A 14,758-nucleotide genomic window follows, 5' to 3' on the forward strand; every position below is an offset into this window, starting at 1 on the left:
CAGCAAGACCCACACCTTCTTCAACACCAAACACAGTCATCCACAAGGCAGAGCCTTACAGGAAATCATGATCCATTTGTTCCTGTGCTCATGAAACTCCTGCCTTTTGAAAATCAAGCACACAATCCTGTGATGCAGGACACATGGATTTGAGTAGCACTTGAGATGGGGCAATATGGGTGAGGAAGCTATGGGTGTCAGCAGCAGGCTCAAGTGCACTCCCATCTGTGCCTGGCCTGGCGACATAGCTTTTACCAGTGCAGGAGCTGAGAAAAAAGAAGGCTCAGGAGGACCTATCACTGTGTATGAATATCTGATGGGAGAACAGAGATGCAGAAGCCAGGCTCTTCTCAACAGTGTCCAGTGGCAAGGTGGTGGTCACACACTGAGACACAGAAAATTCCACCAAAATGGAAGAAAAACACTTTTTCACTTTGAGGGTGGCTGAACAGTGGAACCAGTTGTCCAAAGAGATTGTGAAGCCTCCATCTGTGGCGATACCTAATCCCAGATGGACATGGCAATGGCTCCAGGTGACCCTGCTTTGGGCAGAGGTTGGACAAGGTGGTGTATGGAGGTTCCTCCAGCCTCAGAAACCCTGTGGCTCTGAGCTGATTCCTGTCACATAGGGCACCAGTAAGACGTAGTGCACTGACAGCCTCTGTCAGTGGCTGACTGTCAGTGTCAGAGACTGAGGAGCCAGCACCTTTCCGAAAGGCAGCCATAAGTTCCATGCCCTATGGGCTGTGACCTGTAAAGTGAACAGGCTTGTAGAACCAGGCTGCTGCTGGCTCATGTAGTGCAAAAGCATTTTGTCACCAGGCTGCACAAAGTGATATGATCTACAGGAGTAGGACTGAGTCTGTGAGCAAAATACCCTCAGGTCTGGCACGAGAGGCTGGTTTCATCCCACTGGAGCTGACTTCCAGACTCACGCAGGGAAGCACACATTCCCTTAACCTTGCCCAGATCATGTCGTCACAAGCTTTTGCCACTGATCTGTGATTTTCCAAGACAGAGTGCATTTACGGGGCAGGTCCTGAGAACACTTTGTGCCTGTGAGTATAGCTAGTGGCTCAGGAGTGGTGACGAGCCCAGACACTCAAGAAAAGGGGTTCTGAACAGTTATAGCAGACTTTGAATCTCAAGCCACACAGCTAAGAACACAGTTTATAGGTTCTCTGTGCATCTGTTGCCTGAAAATCCATTTGTGCCTGGTGTGATGTAAACCAATTTGACACACTCACTAGAGATCCTGTTAATTCAGGCCTGGGTTCTCAGTGGACTGTCCCACAAGTCTAACAGCCTTCTCATTCCATTCATACACAAAAGGCACAGGTAGTACAGTCCCAGGGACAGTGATCGCTTATAATATACATATAATTGTAATATTTCATGTCTCATTCCCAGCAGTGTGCTCTCACAGCCCAAAAAGGGAACCATATCCTGGGCTGCATCAAAAGGAGTGCAACCAGAAAGTTGAAGGAGGTGATCCTGCCCCAATACTCTGCTTTTGTGAGACCTCACTTGGAGCATTGTGTGCAGTTCTGGTGTCCTCATGAATGCTCCATCCCTGGCAGTGTTCAAGACCAGGTTGGATGAAGCCTTGGGTGATATGGTTTAGTGTGGGGTGTCTGTGCCCATGGCAGGGGGGTTGGAACTAGATGATCTTGAGGTCACTTCCAATCCTAACTATTCTATGATTCTATGAAAAAGGACATGGAACTGTTGGAGCAAGTCCAGAGGAGTCCATGAGGATAATCAGGGGACTGGAACATCCTGTATGAACACAGGCTGAGAAAGTTGGGTCTGTTCAGCCTGGAGAAGAGAAGGCTGCGTGGAGACCTCAGAGCAGCCTTCCAGTATTGGAAGGGAGCCTACAAGGATGCTGGAGGACTCTTTATCAGGGACTGTGGTGACAGGACAAGGGGTAATGGATTTAGACTTAAACATGGGAAGTTCAGGTTAGATATAAGGAGGAAGTTCTTTACTGTGAAAGGGGTGAGACACTGGAACAGGCTGCCCAGAGAAGTGGTAAGTGCTCCATCCCTGGCAGTGTTCAAGGCTAGGTTGAACTGGGCCTTGAGCGTCATGTTCTAGTGTGAGGTGTCCCTGCCCATGGCAGGGGGATGATTTTAAGGACCTTTCCAAAGCATTCTATGATTCTGTGATCCTATGATTCTAATCACTATGCATGCTCCATGGAAGGGTCTTCACATGGGCTGCGGTCTTTATGAGCTGTGGATGTGACTTCTACAGTTATGGTAAAGGCAGTTCACTTTAGGACAATTTGAAAGAAAAAAAAATCCCAACTTTCCAGCTATAAGCTGGAATAAAGGAGAAAACAAAACAGCCAAAGCAACATTCCAAGTCAGATCTAGCTCTCTGCTTCACTCCCAGCTGGAGCACGTTGTTCTCCCTTTGAGAGAAAGCTCCTTCTTCAGACATAACCACACCCAGCCTAGCCCAGGCACATAGTATCGAGTAGAAAAGTATACTTTTTCGGAAGACATTAGATAAAGAGCTGTTCTCGGCTCCAGCCACACGCTCAGCAGTAGGCCCTCTAGGCAAGAAAATCCGAACGCCGCTAGAGACTGGAGCAGGGGCAGAGCCACTGGGCACTGCCACGTACAAGATGGCCCCCGGGCTTGCCGCCACACACAAGATGGCTCCGTGCCTGCATATAGACGCTGGTGGAACATGTTATTTCTGTAAATTGTCTCTGCTTTGCAGTCTTCCCAGACAGACTAAGTCTTTCCCAAATAAAAAGAAAGATTTGCATTTCTGGGGATAAGGTTCAATTTTCTCCCCAGTGAGAAAAAGGGAAAAGCTACATTTCGGGAAGAGAGAACAGGGCCACCCCTTTTGGGCAAGCCAAAATGCATTTTACTGGCCTGGAGATGCCTCTTCTAGATAAGGTGTCATCTTCAGTTCAGCACCTGACTGTTAACAGCTCTTGATGAACAGGAGTGTTCTGATGAACACAGATGCCAGACAGGAAAACACTGATTAAGTTCCTGCATGTATTTTCAGTCGTTGTTTAGTAAATCTAGAACCATAGAACAGCTAGGGTTGCAAAGGACCTGCTGACCTGGCCAGGCTGTCAAAATAACTCAGCCTTTGGTGCCACCAATCCTGGACATTCTCCTTGGATCCTTCAAACACAACAAAGATTGGTTGTTCCTGTTTGTTTTAAGAGGGGCACTTTGTCCCAGGCCCAAGATACAATAACTATGAACTGTGGCTACCAATTGCAGGTGCACAGTATGTAACAAACACTCAGTATATCTTAGGTGGATAGAAAAGTGATTTCAGTAGAAAATTTAATAAAAATTTTCTTTCAAACATTATGTTGACATAATAAAAAATGTCAACAGAAAACAATCTATTGCTGTTTCCCTGCACTTGGAGGAAGAATCTCATAGGAAGCTCTTCCACTTCAGTGCCCTGGATCAGACCAGCTGGTTAGGGATCCTCCTTCTCTCTGCCCTCCGGAGGCAGCACCACAGTGCCGCCAGGAAGGACCTGGACGAAGGCTCTTCACATGCATCATACAGCATCTGCTTCGTTTTGAGCACCAGGGAAGAGACCAAGGGGCTGCTGTCATTCTCCATGTTTTGAAGGGCTGCGATGGAAAGGAACAGAGCCACTGTCACAGCCCAGATCTGCAGGGGATCTGAAGAGTCCCTCTAGCCAGGGCCACTCCCACCCCACAGCAATTCCCACAGCCAGGAGGGAGGCAGGGGTACCAGGATTAGATGGAAGGTGTTGCCCACCAGTGTCCCACGTGCTCCTCAAATCTCTCTACTCTGCCCACGCCATCCCTCACCCACAGAGGGCGCAGAGCCCTCCTAGGCCAGGCCAGGGATTATAGCTCCCTACCCAGGGCCTTTCCTCCTACCCACAGGCACCCCACTGCCCTCCCTCACCTTCATTAATGACCAGGATCTTCTCCTTGCGCCCATCCTTCAGATGCTGCCCAGCGAGCCCTAGGCACACACAGCCAGTCACAGATCCTGCTGACCTGACCACCCCAGCAGCCCAGTTCACCCCCACTGGCCCGCTGGGCAAGGCTGAGCCCGGGGTAGCTCCTGGAGCGTGAAGTGGTCATGAGGGACCCAGCCCCACATCAGTCACATCGGGCAGCTGGGGCTCTGCAGCTGCCTGGTGGATTTGGCAGTAGCTATGGCTGGGGCTGAGCTGCTGAGGTGCAGTGAGGGACCCCCAGGCAGCTTGTGGCTCACCAATGAACCTGACGGCCGCCTCGCGCAAGGGCTCCTGTGGGCTCTGCTGATACAGCAGGCTCTGATGCAGGTACTCCTCCAACCTCCTTCTGCTTCTCTTCAGCTAGAGCGAGCACACAGGGACAGAGTTGACACAGACACTCCCCCTGCACCCAGGACTGGCCTCCCCTGCCAGGACACCTGCAATGCCCAGCCAGCAGCTAGCTGGTGCCAGGGTTTGGAGGGAGCAGAGGGCAGCATGCTCCCTGGCCAGGGTGCTGCAGTGCCACCCTGCCACCAAAGGCCAGTGGGGAACCCCTGGACTCGGGGGGGGGGGGGGGGGGGGGGGGGGGGGGGGGGGGGGGGCGGGGGAGGGGGGGGAAATGGGACCCCTGTGCCCTGCAGGCAGGCAGCACAGGGCTGCCATGGAGGGCAGGGGGAAAGCTGCTAGCCCCATGTGCTGGGGACTGGGGGAGAGAGGCTTCTCCAGGCTGGCTTGCAGGGCTTTGGGGACATCCTTACCATGCACTTGGCAGCCCCCCATATCTGCTCTGTCTGCAACAGCTTCTGGAGCTGCTGCCACCTCAGGAACTTGGCAGCTTCAACGACAGCTTCCTTGGAGGCCTTCAGAGCAGCAGAGACAGGGAGATGGCACCTCTACCCAGGAAAGAGGACCTGGAGATCCCTGGGCTGAGTATGAGGGCAGCAAGGGTTGGGGTCAAAACCTGGCCTTAGGCACCTGCAGGTGCTGCTGGAAAGCCCACAGGGCCTCCAGTGCTCAGGTCTTTATGGCCAGCACTGCTGCTGGGCGATGCTGGATGTGGTAGGGCAGGTGTAGGGTATGTCCCTATCCCCCTTCACACGGGCTGCCAGCTCTGCGGCTGCAGGCAGGAAGGGGCTCTGAGAGGGCTCCAGATGCAGCACATTCAAAGAGCTCAGAAATGCCCACCTGAGCCACACTTGAGTCACTGTCATGCAGGTGGAAGAACAAGGGCAGGAGGCTTCTGTGCACATCCTTCCTCATCTGCTTTTTGTGAGACCTGAATGAAACCCTCATCACATCTCTGCTGAGGAGGATGGACTGCTTTCGCACGCAGCTGCTCGCCTAGGACGAGAGAAGTAAGAGGAGAGGACCTCAGCCCTCGCTTCTCCAAGCCACTGAAGTGAGAAGAACCACCACTCACAGGCCAGTGAGCACACATGGAGAGGGATGCACCATCCCTGAGCCACACACACATGCCACCCAAGGGGCTCTCTCGCTGCCTTACATTTTCAAAGAGTGGCAGGAGCATGTTGAGCAGCTGCAGAGCAATGGGGCCAGCCGTCTGCCTGTCTACCACGCAGAGGATGTTGCTGAGGACAGTCAGGGCGGCCTTCATGACGTCGCAGTCATCATCCTGCAGTTGCTGCATAACGGCTGGCAGCAGGCCTTGCAGAGACATAGCCTTTGCCTATGTGAAACACGCTTTCTTGGTGACACAGTTGAGGAGGACAGCACCAGCAAAACCACTCCGCTTGCAGAGGGGCAGACAGAGATCTCCCCATGTGCAGCACAGCCCAATGCCCTGCCTTTTGTGTTCAGTGGCTGAGGGGCTGCTGAACAGGGCAGTGGGGGCAGTGGGCACAGTTCTCACCACTCCTGATTCCTGGCACAGCCCAAGCACACCGCTGCGCACACAACCACCTGCTGCCCAGGCAGATGCCCTCACTGAGCCTGGCTGCCCCTGCTCACCTGCTTAGGTTTCTCAGACAGCGTGGCGAGGCTTGTGATCGCTACCTTGCGCAGCACTGAACTCTCGCTACGCAGCCGCATGTGGAGGACATACAGGATGAGGCTATCGTCAGTCTTCAGCCTGGTGCAGTCCAGGAGCTGAAACACACCCAGAGCAGAGTGAGAGCCGCAGAGCTCCTGGAAGGCCCAGGGCAAGGCACCAGAGCTGGGCACAGCTCAGACGGGAGGCAGTGGCACCCTTGCCACCTCCCCTCTGCCTCATGCATGTGGCCCAGCTTCCCCCTGCCTGCTCTTGAAGAGGAAATACTTGCCACCAGGCCCACCTCAATGAAGACAATAATGGCACAGATGTCCTCATGCGATCGTATGATTCCAACCGCCTCTTCACATATGGAGGTGCAGCTGGCCCGTTCTTTATGCTTCAGCACTCTAGCAGGGGGAAGAAGGCATTGGCAGCACTGAGACAGGCAAAGCTCTCTGGGCCTATGGTGCCACACAAGTCACGGCTTGGCCACACAAGTCACGGCTCCATCTGCACCTTGTGTTGGCGGCTTGCACCCCACCACCTGTGCTGAAGAGGATCATGCAGGGGACCCTTTCCCTCCAGTGGGGAAACAGCAGCAGACGCAAGGATGGCTGACAAAGCTCTTACCTACTCAGGACCCTGATGCCACTGGGGTAGTCGTAGGGGCTCATGAGCATGTCCCAAGCACCCTCCCCTTTGATGTCTTCAACCAGGGAGTCACCACCCAGAAAATGGAAGAAAGCTTGCATGGTCCTCACCACGCACCTGCATGCAGAGCAAAGCATGGTCACGTGTGGAAGCGTGGCCCTGGCTCTGGCCCAGGGCAGACACCGGGGTACAGGAGCAGAGTACCTGCGACGGTTGACTACACGATCCTCAGCCTCCTTATTCAAAATCTTAGAGCAGCAGCAGCCCTCCTGTGGGCTCTTGGTGGTGAAGGAGATCTGCAAGACCAGTGCCATGAAGAGCTCCTCCAAATGTTTCCTTATGTTGCTTTGGTTGGAAGGCACCAGGAAGGCCATGCGCATGACATTAGTTATCTGCAGAAAACACCCAGGGACACTCTCACTGCAGAGATGTCCCTGCAGCATGCCTGGGGCTAGGGGGTTCAGGAGCTGCGCTGACTGGAGGGAGATGCCAGGACAGAGTCCAGCCAGCTGCATGGCCTGGAGCTCCCCTGTGGTGGCATTCAGGGCTTGGTGCCCATTTCTAGCATGGACACATAAGCTTTGATGGTCCTGAGGGAAGAGCTCAGCCAGCCCCATAGCCCATGCTGGCTACGCTGCACTCACCTTCTCCAGCCCCACAGCCTGCTCTTCCCCTCAGGCTTCCTGGCTGCCCAAGCAGCAGGAGGTGGGGAGGGAGGAGGACCCCCAAGGGCAGCAGGGGCAGGCTGCTTGCCAGTCTGCCGCAGGGCCGAGCAGCATGTGCTGCCCTGCCTGGCTGTAGCCCTGAAGCCCTCAGTGACCTTTTGGAGGTCCAGGTTTCGGAGCAGAGGGAGAGGGGAGGAGGAGCTGGTGAGGGGTGCACAGCCCCAGGCAGGGCAGACCAGGCCTCATCCGGACACTCACAGTCAGCAATACGTGGCAGTTGCAGTTTGTCCTGAAGTTGCTCTGCAACATGCTTGTGTGCTGGATCAGTACCAGCGACTTCAGTATTCTGCCCGAAATGCTGGGCTCACATGCCAGCGCGTTCCACATGGCCCCGGTAGTGGTGCGATGCCACAGATCAGAATCAGTGGGGCCATCTTGGCCATAACAAGTTTTGTCTTGGCAGTTCTCAGAGGTCCTAGGATTCGCCTGAAGCTGAAGGGCCATGTCTATGTCACCAGTGATGGAAATCGACAGCAGGCTAGTGGTCACATCCCAAGAGTGCAGCTGGGCCATTTGGAGCAGGGTCTGCATCAGGATGTCCCACAGCGACCTTCTGGTAACAAGCATCAGCTGCCTATAGATGATCTGCATGTAGTCATCCACCTGGCGGAGGCAGAAGTGTGGAGCTGGGTGCAGTGCAGCCACGGCCCCTGCTGCCCCCAAGGACTGTTCCTCTCCTGTCACTCCTTGCCAGCCTCAAAGGCCACTGGACATGTGCCCTGAGGGCACACGCACAGGGCAGTCCAGATGCATGCTGCTTACCTTGGTCAGCTTCAAGCACATCAAGGCTGTCTTCAGCGTGTTGGCAATCACCTGGGTGTTAGAGACTCTTTCTTGTGTCATGTTGCTCAAAACTGTGAGGACTACGTTGTACCTCTCGGAAGGGAGTAAGAAGTTCCCAGGTTCCTAAGGGAGAAAGAGAGGGAAGTGTTGTCACCCTGAGGGCGCTGGTGGCAGAGCAGAGCTAAGCAGTCAGGTTGGCTCTGGGCTGACACAGCCGGGGCAGTGCTGGCCCACCCCCAGGACAAGTGCCAGCACTGGGGGCTGCTCTGGGGTGACTGCAGCCACGGGAGCATGTGTGAGAGACTGAACTGAAATCAGGCTCCACCGTTCATTGCCTCAAAGATTGGTGTGAAAGACTGGCATGAGGAACTGAGGTCCACTGTCTCAAAGATTGCTGTCCATTATCTCAAGGACTCCTGACAGACATGTGCAGACAGCTGGCTGCAAGACCAGCAAAAGTGGATGCATGTGATCAACTAGGAATGTGCGGTACGTGACATTACGAACAGAGGTACTTCCCCCAACACGTAATAAAAGGGGACAAAGGTAATTGCCAGGTGGCCACCCAACAAGGAAGATGAATATGGGCCCTCAGGACACCACTGGATCCATGGTGGTGACCATCTCTCTGCACTCTGAATGCTTGCTTAATTTCTGTCCTCTTTTCCAAACTGTCCTATCACTATATATTTTATAATAATCTTTTTAAAAGAATTATATTTTTATAATAAACAAACTGACCAACTGTGGCGCTTGACCTCATCTGCATCTTAAATTCATTCTGGGAATCACTAAAAAAATATTTCTGACACTAGGTTTTACCTAGTCAGACCTTCAGAGCGTGTAGAGGGAGCTGCCCTGTGGGCTGAAGGCGAGGGGTGGGCTGAGCCACGGGCAAGAGCTATAGAGCTACAGTGTGCTGGCTCTGCCAGGAACCAGAGCTTGCCAGTGGCCAAGATGGCCAGAGCTGCTCCACTGACACTGGGTTAAAGCCTCTGCCTACTCCCTCGTGGAGCACAGGAGGCCTTGCCATCCACCACAATAGCCAAGGCACTGGTTCATGGGAGTGTCCTGCTAGCCCCACAGCCAAAAGCCCCAGCAAGAGAAGGTTATTACCGCCATTTCATCATTGAGCTCCATAGGCCACAAGCTGTTAACAACTTCCCGCTCCAGAGGCATCTCTGTATCCTCACGTTTCACACAGTAGCCTGGGCAGGAGGGGAAACACAGTGTGAACAACAGTGGCAGGAACAACAGAGAGCTGGAGGCAGCAGGTGAGAGTGTCAAGGAGAGCTGTGCTTGGCTCTCCATTCCATGGGAGCTGGAGATGTGCCAGGGCGGTAGTGGGCCCGTTTATCAGGGGAAGAGAGGAAAACAGCCTCTTAGGCTGTAGAGGGGCAGGAGAGTTCAGTCTGGCTTTCTGCTCAGGAGGAGGACAGAAGCCCAGGCATGCTGCAGCCACTGGCTCTCCAGCTCAAGGGCTCTCGGGACAGGTCCCAAGCTGCTGCTCCGTAGCAGGCTGTGTGTGCTCTACGGTTTGCACAGCTGCTGCCCTGCTCCAGTGACGGAGGCATTTGCTGCTCCTTCCTCTAGCAGAGGAGGGCGCTAGGGCAGTGCGGTACCTTGCCTGGGCCCTTGCAGCTGGAAAGCTCCAGCCTGCCTCAGTGTCTCTTACTCTGTCGCACCAGAAGGAACCTCTTGAAGTTACACAGTGCCTGGAAAGCCCCGCAGCTGATCTCCTGGTCCTCCTCAGCACAGGACAGGGCAAGGTACCCCACTGCGTGCCCTAGGAAATCCAGAGGCTTGTTTCTGGAGAAGCGCCGCATGCCGTATTCTGCATTGAAGTGCTGTGGGAAAGAGGAAGCGGCAGTAGCAGGGCCAAGCTGTGGCAGATGGGATGAAAGCCTTAACCTCTAAGAGCAGCCCCCAGGCCAAGTGCCACGTGAGCAGCTGCACCGCACGGTCACTGCACTGCACTGGCGGTCAAGCCAGGGCAAGGACTGTGCTGTCTCCCTATGAAGGTAACTCTGGAAGGGTTCTGCCTTCTCGCCCTGTGAGCCCCTTGGGCTGGGGTAGGTGTCTGAAAGAAGACTGAGACCCTGGATCTGCTGCTCCTCCAGACTCATAGTCAGCTGACAGAGCCCTCCTTCACCAGCTGCAGGACTCCCCATCTCCAGGGGAGGGAGGGCTGCCAGAGCTGCATCTGCAAAATGCTCTCATGCCCAGCCAGGGACAGCACTGGCTCCTGGGAGAAAAGGCACAAGACAGAGTGCAGCTCCCAGACAGAGGACCAAAGATGCTGGTGCAAGGTTTAGCCTTGCTGAATCCCCTACTGTCCTGCACCCAGGCTTCCCTTGAAGGGGGCCCAGAGTGGTCAGCTACTCTGTGGCACCAGGAAGGGGCAAGCGGTAGCCATAAGTCACCTTCATCACAGGCTCCTTACCTCCAGCATTGAAGAGGACGATAAAAAGTAGGTGAGGCGTACAATCCACCCTACAGCCTTTCGGCGCTTAGCCACGTCCTCAGATGCCGTGATGGGCAGCAGAACCTGAAAAGGGAAAAGCTGCAGGTTTGCCGTGGGAAACAACAGTGACTCCCAGAGCAGGGGTTCTGTCAAGCATCTCATGCTGTTTATGCAATGTGCTGCCAAGGTTTCCCATGGTCCAGAGCAAGACCTGGAATGGGGTCCATCCATGTTGTGATCTGGGGACCACTGCCAGCTGTTGGTGACTTGCTGTAGTCAGGGAAGTTGCCAGACCCCATCCCCAAGGCACCTCTGCCCCCTTCCACATGCAGCTCCAAAAAGGCTCCCTCTCCAAGAAGACCAGAACCTCTGGCAGGGGCTGCAGAAGGGAGGCCAGGCCCATGAGTAGGCCAGAAGAGAAGACCTTCAGGGCTGAGCTCCCATTGCACTATGCACCTTGTACTATGGCCGTATCCTAGAGCATCCCCACCCTGCTGGCAAATGGGGAGGAGAACGTGAACAGGGCAGACAGTGAGGGCAGTGGCTCAGCAGTGCCAGAAACTCTTTTCACCCCTTGGCCTGGGGGGCGCATGCTTTAGAAGGTCTCATCAATTTAGGGTAAGGCAAGGAAGACATCCCGTGAGCTCTGCTCTTGGTAAACGCCTGACCTGCAGTATTTTCTCTGTTATGAAGATGCAGGATTTCTGTGAAGCACCATGTATCAGCGCCTCCAGCACACTGTCAAGGGTTTTCAGGATCTGTAAGGAGAGACATAGACAGACACAGATACACAGAGATGCAGCAGGTTACATGCTTCTTCCTTGCAAAAAGTTTGCTTGCCTGCCTTGCACCTGAGGTGGCCCTCAGCTGGTGCCCAAAGGCTCTGGTGCCCAGGGGAGGCCTCAGGGTCTCCCTGGCCTTCCTTCTCCTGTTGGCTTCCAGCAGTCAAAGTCAGTGAGGGGACCATGCAGAAGGACAGGCTGTCAGGCTCTCTGCAGCTCAGCCCACATTTACCTGGTCGTAGAATGGAGTACACTGGCTGATCGTCTCGCTTGCAACAAAACTGAAGGTGTCACCTATGTATTTGCAGAGGTGGTTATACAGCACACTTTCCCTGTATTTGCTGCAAGGAGAGAAAGTGCCAGCTGGATGCAAGGGTTTCTACACTGGGGAAGGTGGCCACAAACACTATGACCAGCAGTCCCCACGGTTGAACCTACACAAGGTAGGCAAGGCATCTCCTCCCTCCCCCCGTTCTGCTGAGTCAGGGACAGAGGGCAGCCCTGGGCAGTGAACCCTGAAGCCCTTTCCATCTCCTGCCTCTTCCTTCAGAGGAAAAGCCAAGAGGCGTCGGGTAGCCCTGGAGCATCCACCGCTATCCTGCCTGACCCACTGATGGGCTGAGAGGTGGGAGAGCAGAGGCCCAAAGACCACACCACCAGCACAGGAAATTCCTGGTGCTACCAGGCCCATGGGAGGCTCTGGCCTGGCCAGGCTCTGGGACAGGTACCTCAGTGCAGCGATGGCAAGCAGGGCTTGCTGCCACATCATGGTGTCCATGCTGTCGAAGGTCTCGTTTTGCATTAGTGCCTGCAGAGGGAAAGCATGGCTGGATCCGGGGCACAGCAGCTGCCAGTGCCTGGCACCGGTCTGCCAGTCTGCAGAGTGGGCAAAGTCTGCCAGTCAGCTCCAGGACCCACAGCAGCCCCCTGCTCTGCAGTGGCCCCAGTGGCAGGAAGAGCTGTTCCCACAAGGCCTGTCCTACTCTTCCGCTGTCTGTGCCCAGATGCCTGAGTGCTGTCCTTATCACCGGTCCGGTGCTTGGCCATCTCTGCTCCTTTCCCTTAGCCCCGCTGGGAGGGCCACTCACCTCCAGTTTACTCAGCAGCTCATGGGATGTTGGGCTCTGGTACCTTCCTTGCACTGAGGCTCTGCAGAGCATGTCGATGGAGGCCAGAAACTTCATCTTTGAGTCCTGATCCTGTCAGTCCAGGAGAAGAGAGACAGAGAAGAAGGGTGAGGGGGCAATGGTACAGACAGCAGGAGTGAAGGCTTGAGGGGCTGCAGCAGTGGTGCAGGGGGCCAGGAGGGGAACAGCTCTGCACTGCCAGAAGCCCTTCAGGAGCCTGTGTGTAGGCAGCACCTATCTGGGAGCTGCTGGCACAGCTTTGCTGACAAATTCTGCCATTACCCTTCTGGTGCTTTTGACAAAGTCCATGATGTAGTCGTGGGCCTCCTTTTCCTCATCCTGCAACTGGATGCTAGAGGCAGCAGCAGCTACACCTGATGAAGAGCAAGAATGGGGAGAGTTGTAGGCAGGGGTAGGAGGTAGAGGGAAGAGATGGGGTCCTCTCTCCAGCCCTGCCCCGGCTGCTGTGCCCACAGCACACCCTGGGCCAGGGTGCTGATGCCCTGTCCATCTCCTCCAAGATGCTGCCAGGAGCAGGGTGAGAAAGGTGCCAGCCCTGCAGCCCCGCTGCCTCCTGCCCATGCACCTGCTTCTCCTTGCCCTGTTCTGTGCCCCAAGGCCATTCTCTGGGGTCCTGTTGATACCTACTTATGTAATCGATGGTGACACTCTGAGATTCCTCCATGGGCATTGCCTGGGTCTTTCTGACCACTGATGGTCACCGCCAGCTGCCCCAGCAGGGGCTCCTGCACAAGCTGCTTGGCTCTTCTCTCCTCAGAGTCCTGGTTCCTGTGGGACTGGGCACACTACTTGCCCTGAGGGCCCCACTGTTACGCAGCACCCAGGCCAGGGAGGGAATGTATCTTGGCCTGCATTGTGACCTATGTGCTGCAGGGCGGAGCACCATGTGTTGCCCCGCCTGGCTGTGGCCCTCAACTCAAGTAACCAAGAAACCACATTTTCTTCCACCTTATTTCTTCTTTTCATTAACAGCTAGAATTTCACTGAATGGTTCAGGCTGGAAAGGAACTTCAGATCATCCAGCTCCTCAGAGGAGACTGAGGGAAAGCCATTCATTCAGCCTGTAGAGGAGAAAGCTTCAGGGCAGACCTCACAGCAACCCTCCACTACCTACAGGAGGACATGAAGACAGAGACAGTTTCTTCACAGCAGTGGATGGTGGGATAATGACAGACAAGAGGCTTCGAGAGACATTCAGACTGGAAATAAGGAAAAGCCTTTTCCCTCATAAGGACAGCAAAGAGATGCACAGGTTGCCCAGAGAGACAGTGCTGTCTCATGCCAGGAAGATGTGACTGGACAAAGCCCCAAGAACCTTGGTCTGATGCTGCTTTGAGCACGAGGTTCAAGCAGAAGCCTCTAGAAGTCAGTTCCCACCCAAGATACCACATGATCCTGTGAGTAGGCCACCTCCCACAAAAAGGTACATACAAGTCTTTGGAAGCAAAGATTTCACAAGGTGTCAAGGAAAATGCTTGTGCACTAAGAACTGGCTTTTCTCAGAGATGCCAGGGTCTCTAAAACTGCAACTGTGGAAACCCTTGAAGGGGAAATGGACTCAGGCTTTCCACATCCTAAACCAATGCTTCAACTCTGCAACAACAGCAATGCCACAGAACAGGTCCAGTAGCATGCATCACCCCCTACACTTTTGTGTCTACCCCCTACACCTTGTGTCTACACACCACTTGTTTTCAACTACTGGCATCCCTTTTACCTTTGGGCATGAAAACAGAACACTTTGCACAACAGAGTGGCGCCACAAAAAAAAATAGAAAAAGAAAAAAACCCACAAAAAAAAATCCCAACTTTCCAGCTATAAGCTGGAATAAAGGAGAAAACAAAACAGCCAAAGCAACATTCCAAGTCAGATCTAGCTCTCTGCTTCACTCCCAGCTGGAGCACGTTGTTCTCCCTTTGAGAGAAAGCTCCTTCTTCAGACATAACCACACCCAGCCTAGCCCAGGCACATAGTATCGAGTAGAAAAGCTATACTTTTTCGGAAGACATTAGATAAAGAGCTGTTCTCGGCTCCAGCCACACGCTCAGCAGTAGGCCCTCTAGGCAAGAAAATCCGAACGCCGCTAGAGACTGGCGCAGGGGCGGAGCCGCTGGGCGCCGCCACGTACAAGATGGCCCCCGGGCTTGCCGCCACACGCAACATGGCCCCCGGGCTTGCCGCCACACACAAGATGGCTCCGTGCCTGCATATAGACGCTGGTGGAACA

At 54.4% G+C, this 14,758-nt stretch overlaps 2 protein-coding genes across 3 annotated transcripts; both read right to left on the bottom strand.

Annotated features, from left to right (window-relative positions):
• Positions 1 to 3,294: 3,294 nt before the first annotated feature.
• Positions 3,295 to 6,065, bottom strand: LOC117437893 (maestro heat-like repeat-containing protein family member 6). Of its 2 annotated transcripts, XM_034072555.1 has the most exons (7): positions 5,956 to 6,065; positions 5,492 to 5,674; positions 5,173 to 5,328; positions 4,746 to 4,847; positions 4,245 to 4,347; positions 3,930 to 3,989; positions 3,295 to 3,625 (listed from the first exon to the last, which is right to left on the bottom strand). In XM_034072555.1, the coding sequence occupies exons 1-7, from the start codon at positions 6,034 to 6,036 to the stop codon at positions 3,453 to 3,455; spliced, it is 858 nt and encodes a 285-aa protein (XP_033928446.1). In that variant the 5' UTR covers positions 6,037 to 6,065; the 3' UTR covers positions 3,295 to 3,452. The 2 variants fall into 2 exon arrangements, with proteins under 2 accessions (XP_033928446.1, XP_033928448.1); XM_034072557.1 differs by lacking the exon at positions 4,746 to 4,847.
• A 6-nt stretch (positions 6,066 to 6,071) lies between these two features.
• Positions 6,072 to 14,513, bottom strand: LOC117435865 (uncharacterized). Its single transcript, XM_034073103.1, has 14 exons — positions 13,158 to 14,513; positions 12,792 to 12,883; positions 12,471 to 12,581; positions 12,111 to 12,190; positions 11,615 to 11,723; positions 11,269 to 11,358; positions 10,580 to 10,684; positions 9,812 to 9,983; positions 9,253 to 9,344; positions 8,116 to 8,259; positions 7,552 to 7,956; positions 6,833 to 7,020; positions 6,608 to 6,745; positions 6,072 to 6,384 (listed from the first exon to the last, which is right to left on the bottom strand). Exons 1-14 carry the CDS (start codon positions 13,198 to 13,200, stop codon positions 6,072 to 6,074), a joined length of 2,082 nt encoding a protein of 693 aa, XP_033928994.1. The 5' UTR covers positions 13,201 to 14,513.
• Positions 14,514 to 14,758: the final 245 nt, after the last annotated feature.

This window comes from Melopsittacus undulatus, chromosome Z (genome assembly GCF_012275295.1).
Source record: "Melopsittacus undulatus isolate bMelUnd1 chromosome Z, bMelUnd1.mat.Z, whole genome shotgun sequence".
NCBI classification, from domain to species: Eukaryota; Metazoa; Chordata; class Aves; order Psittaciformes; family Psittaculidae; genus Melopsittacus; species Melopsittacus undulatus.

Coding starts and splice junctions, on each gene's coding strand:
- LOC117437893 (XM_034072555.1), bottom strand. CDS start 6,036: ATGCGGCTGCGTAGCGAGAGTTCAGTGCTGCGCAAGGTAGCGATCACA. Junction 4,848..5,172: donor GTGACTCAAGTGTGGCTCAG/GTGGGCATTTCT, acceptor GCTGCTCTGAAG/GCCTCCAAGGAAGCTGTCGT. Junction 3,626..3,929: donor GATCCTGGTCATTAATGAAG/GTGAGGGAGGGC, acceptor TTTCCATCGCAG/CCCTTCAAAACATGGAGAAT.
- LOC117435865 (XM_034073103.1), bottom strand. CDS start 13,200: ATGCCCATGGAGGAATCTCAGAGTGTCACCATCGATTACATAA. Junction 12,582..12,791: donor TTGTCAAAAGCACCAGAAGG/GTAATGGCAGAA, acceptor CTGGACTGACAG/GATCAGGACTCAAAGATGAA. Junction 10,685..11,268: donor TAACAGAGAAAATACTGCAG/GTCAGGCGTTTA, acceptor TTCCCTTTTCAG/GTTCTGCTGCCCATCACGGC.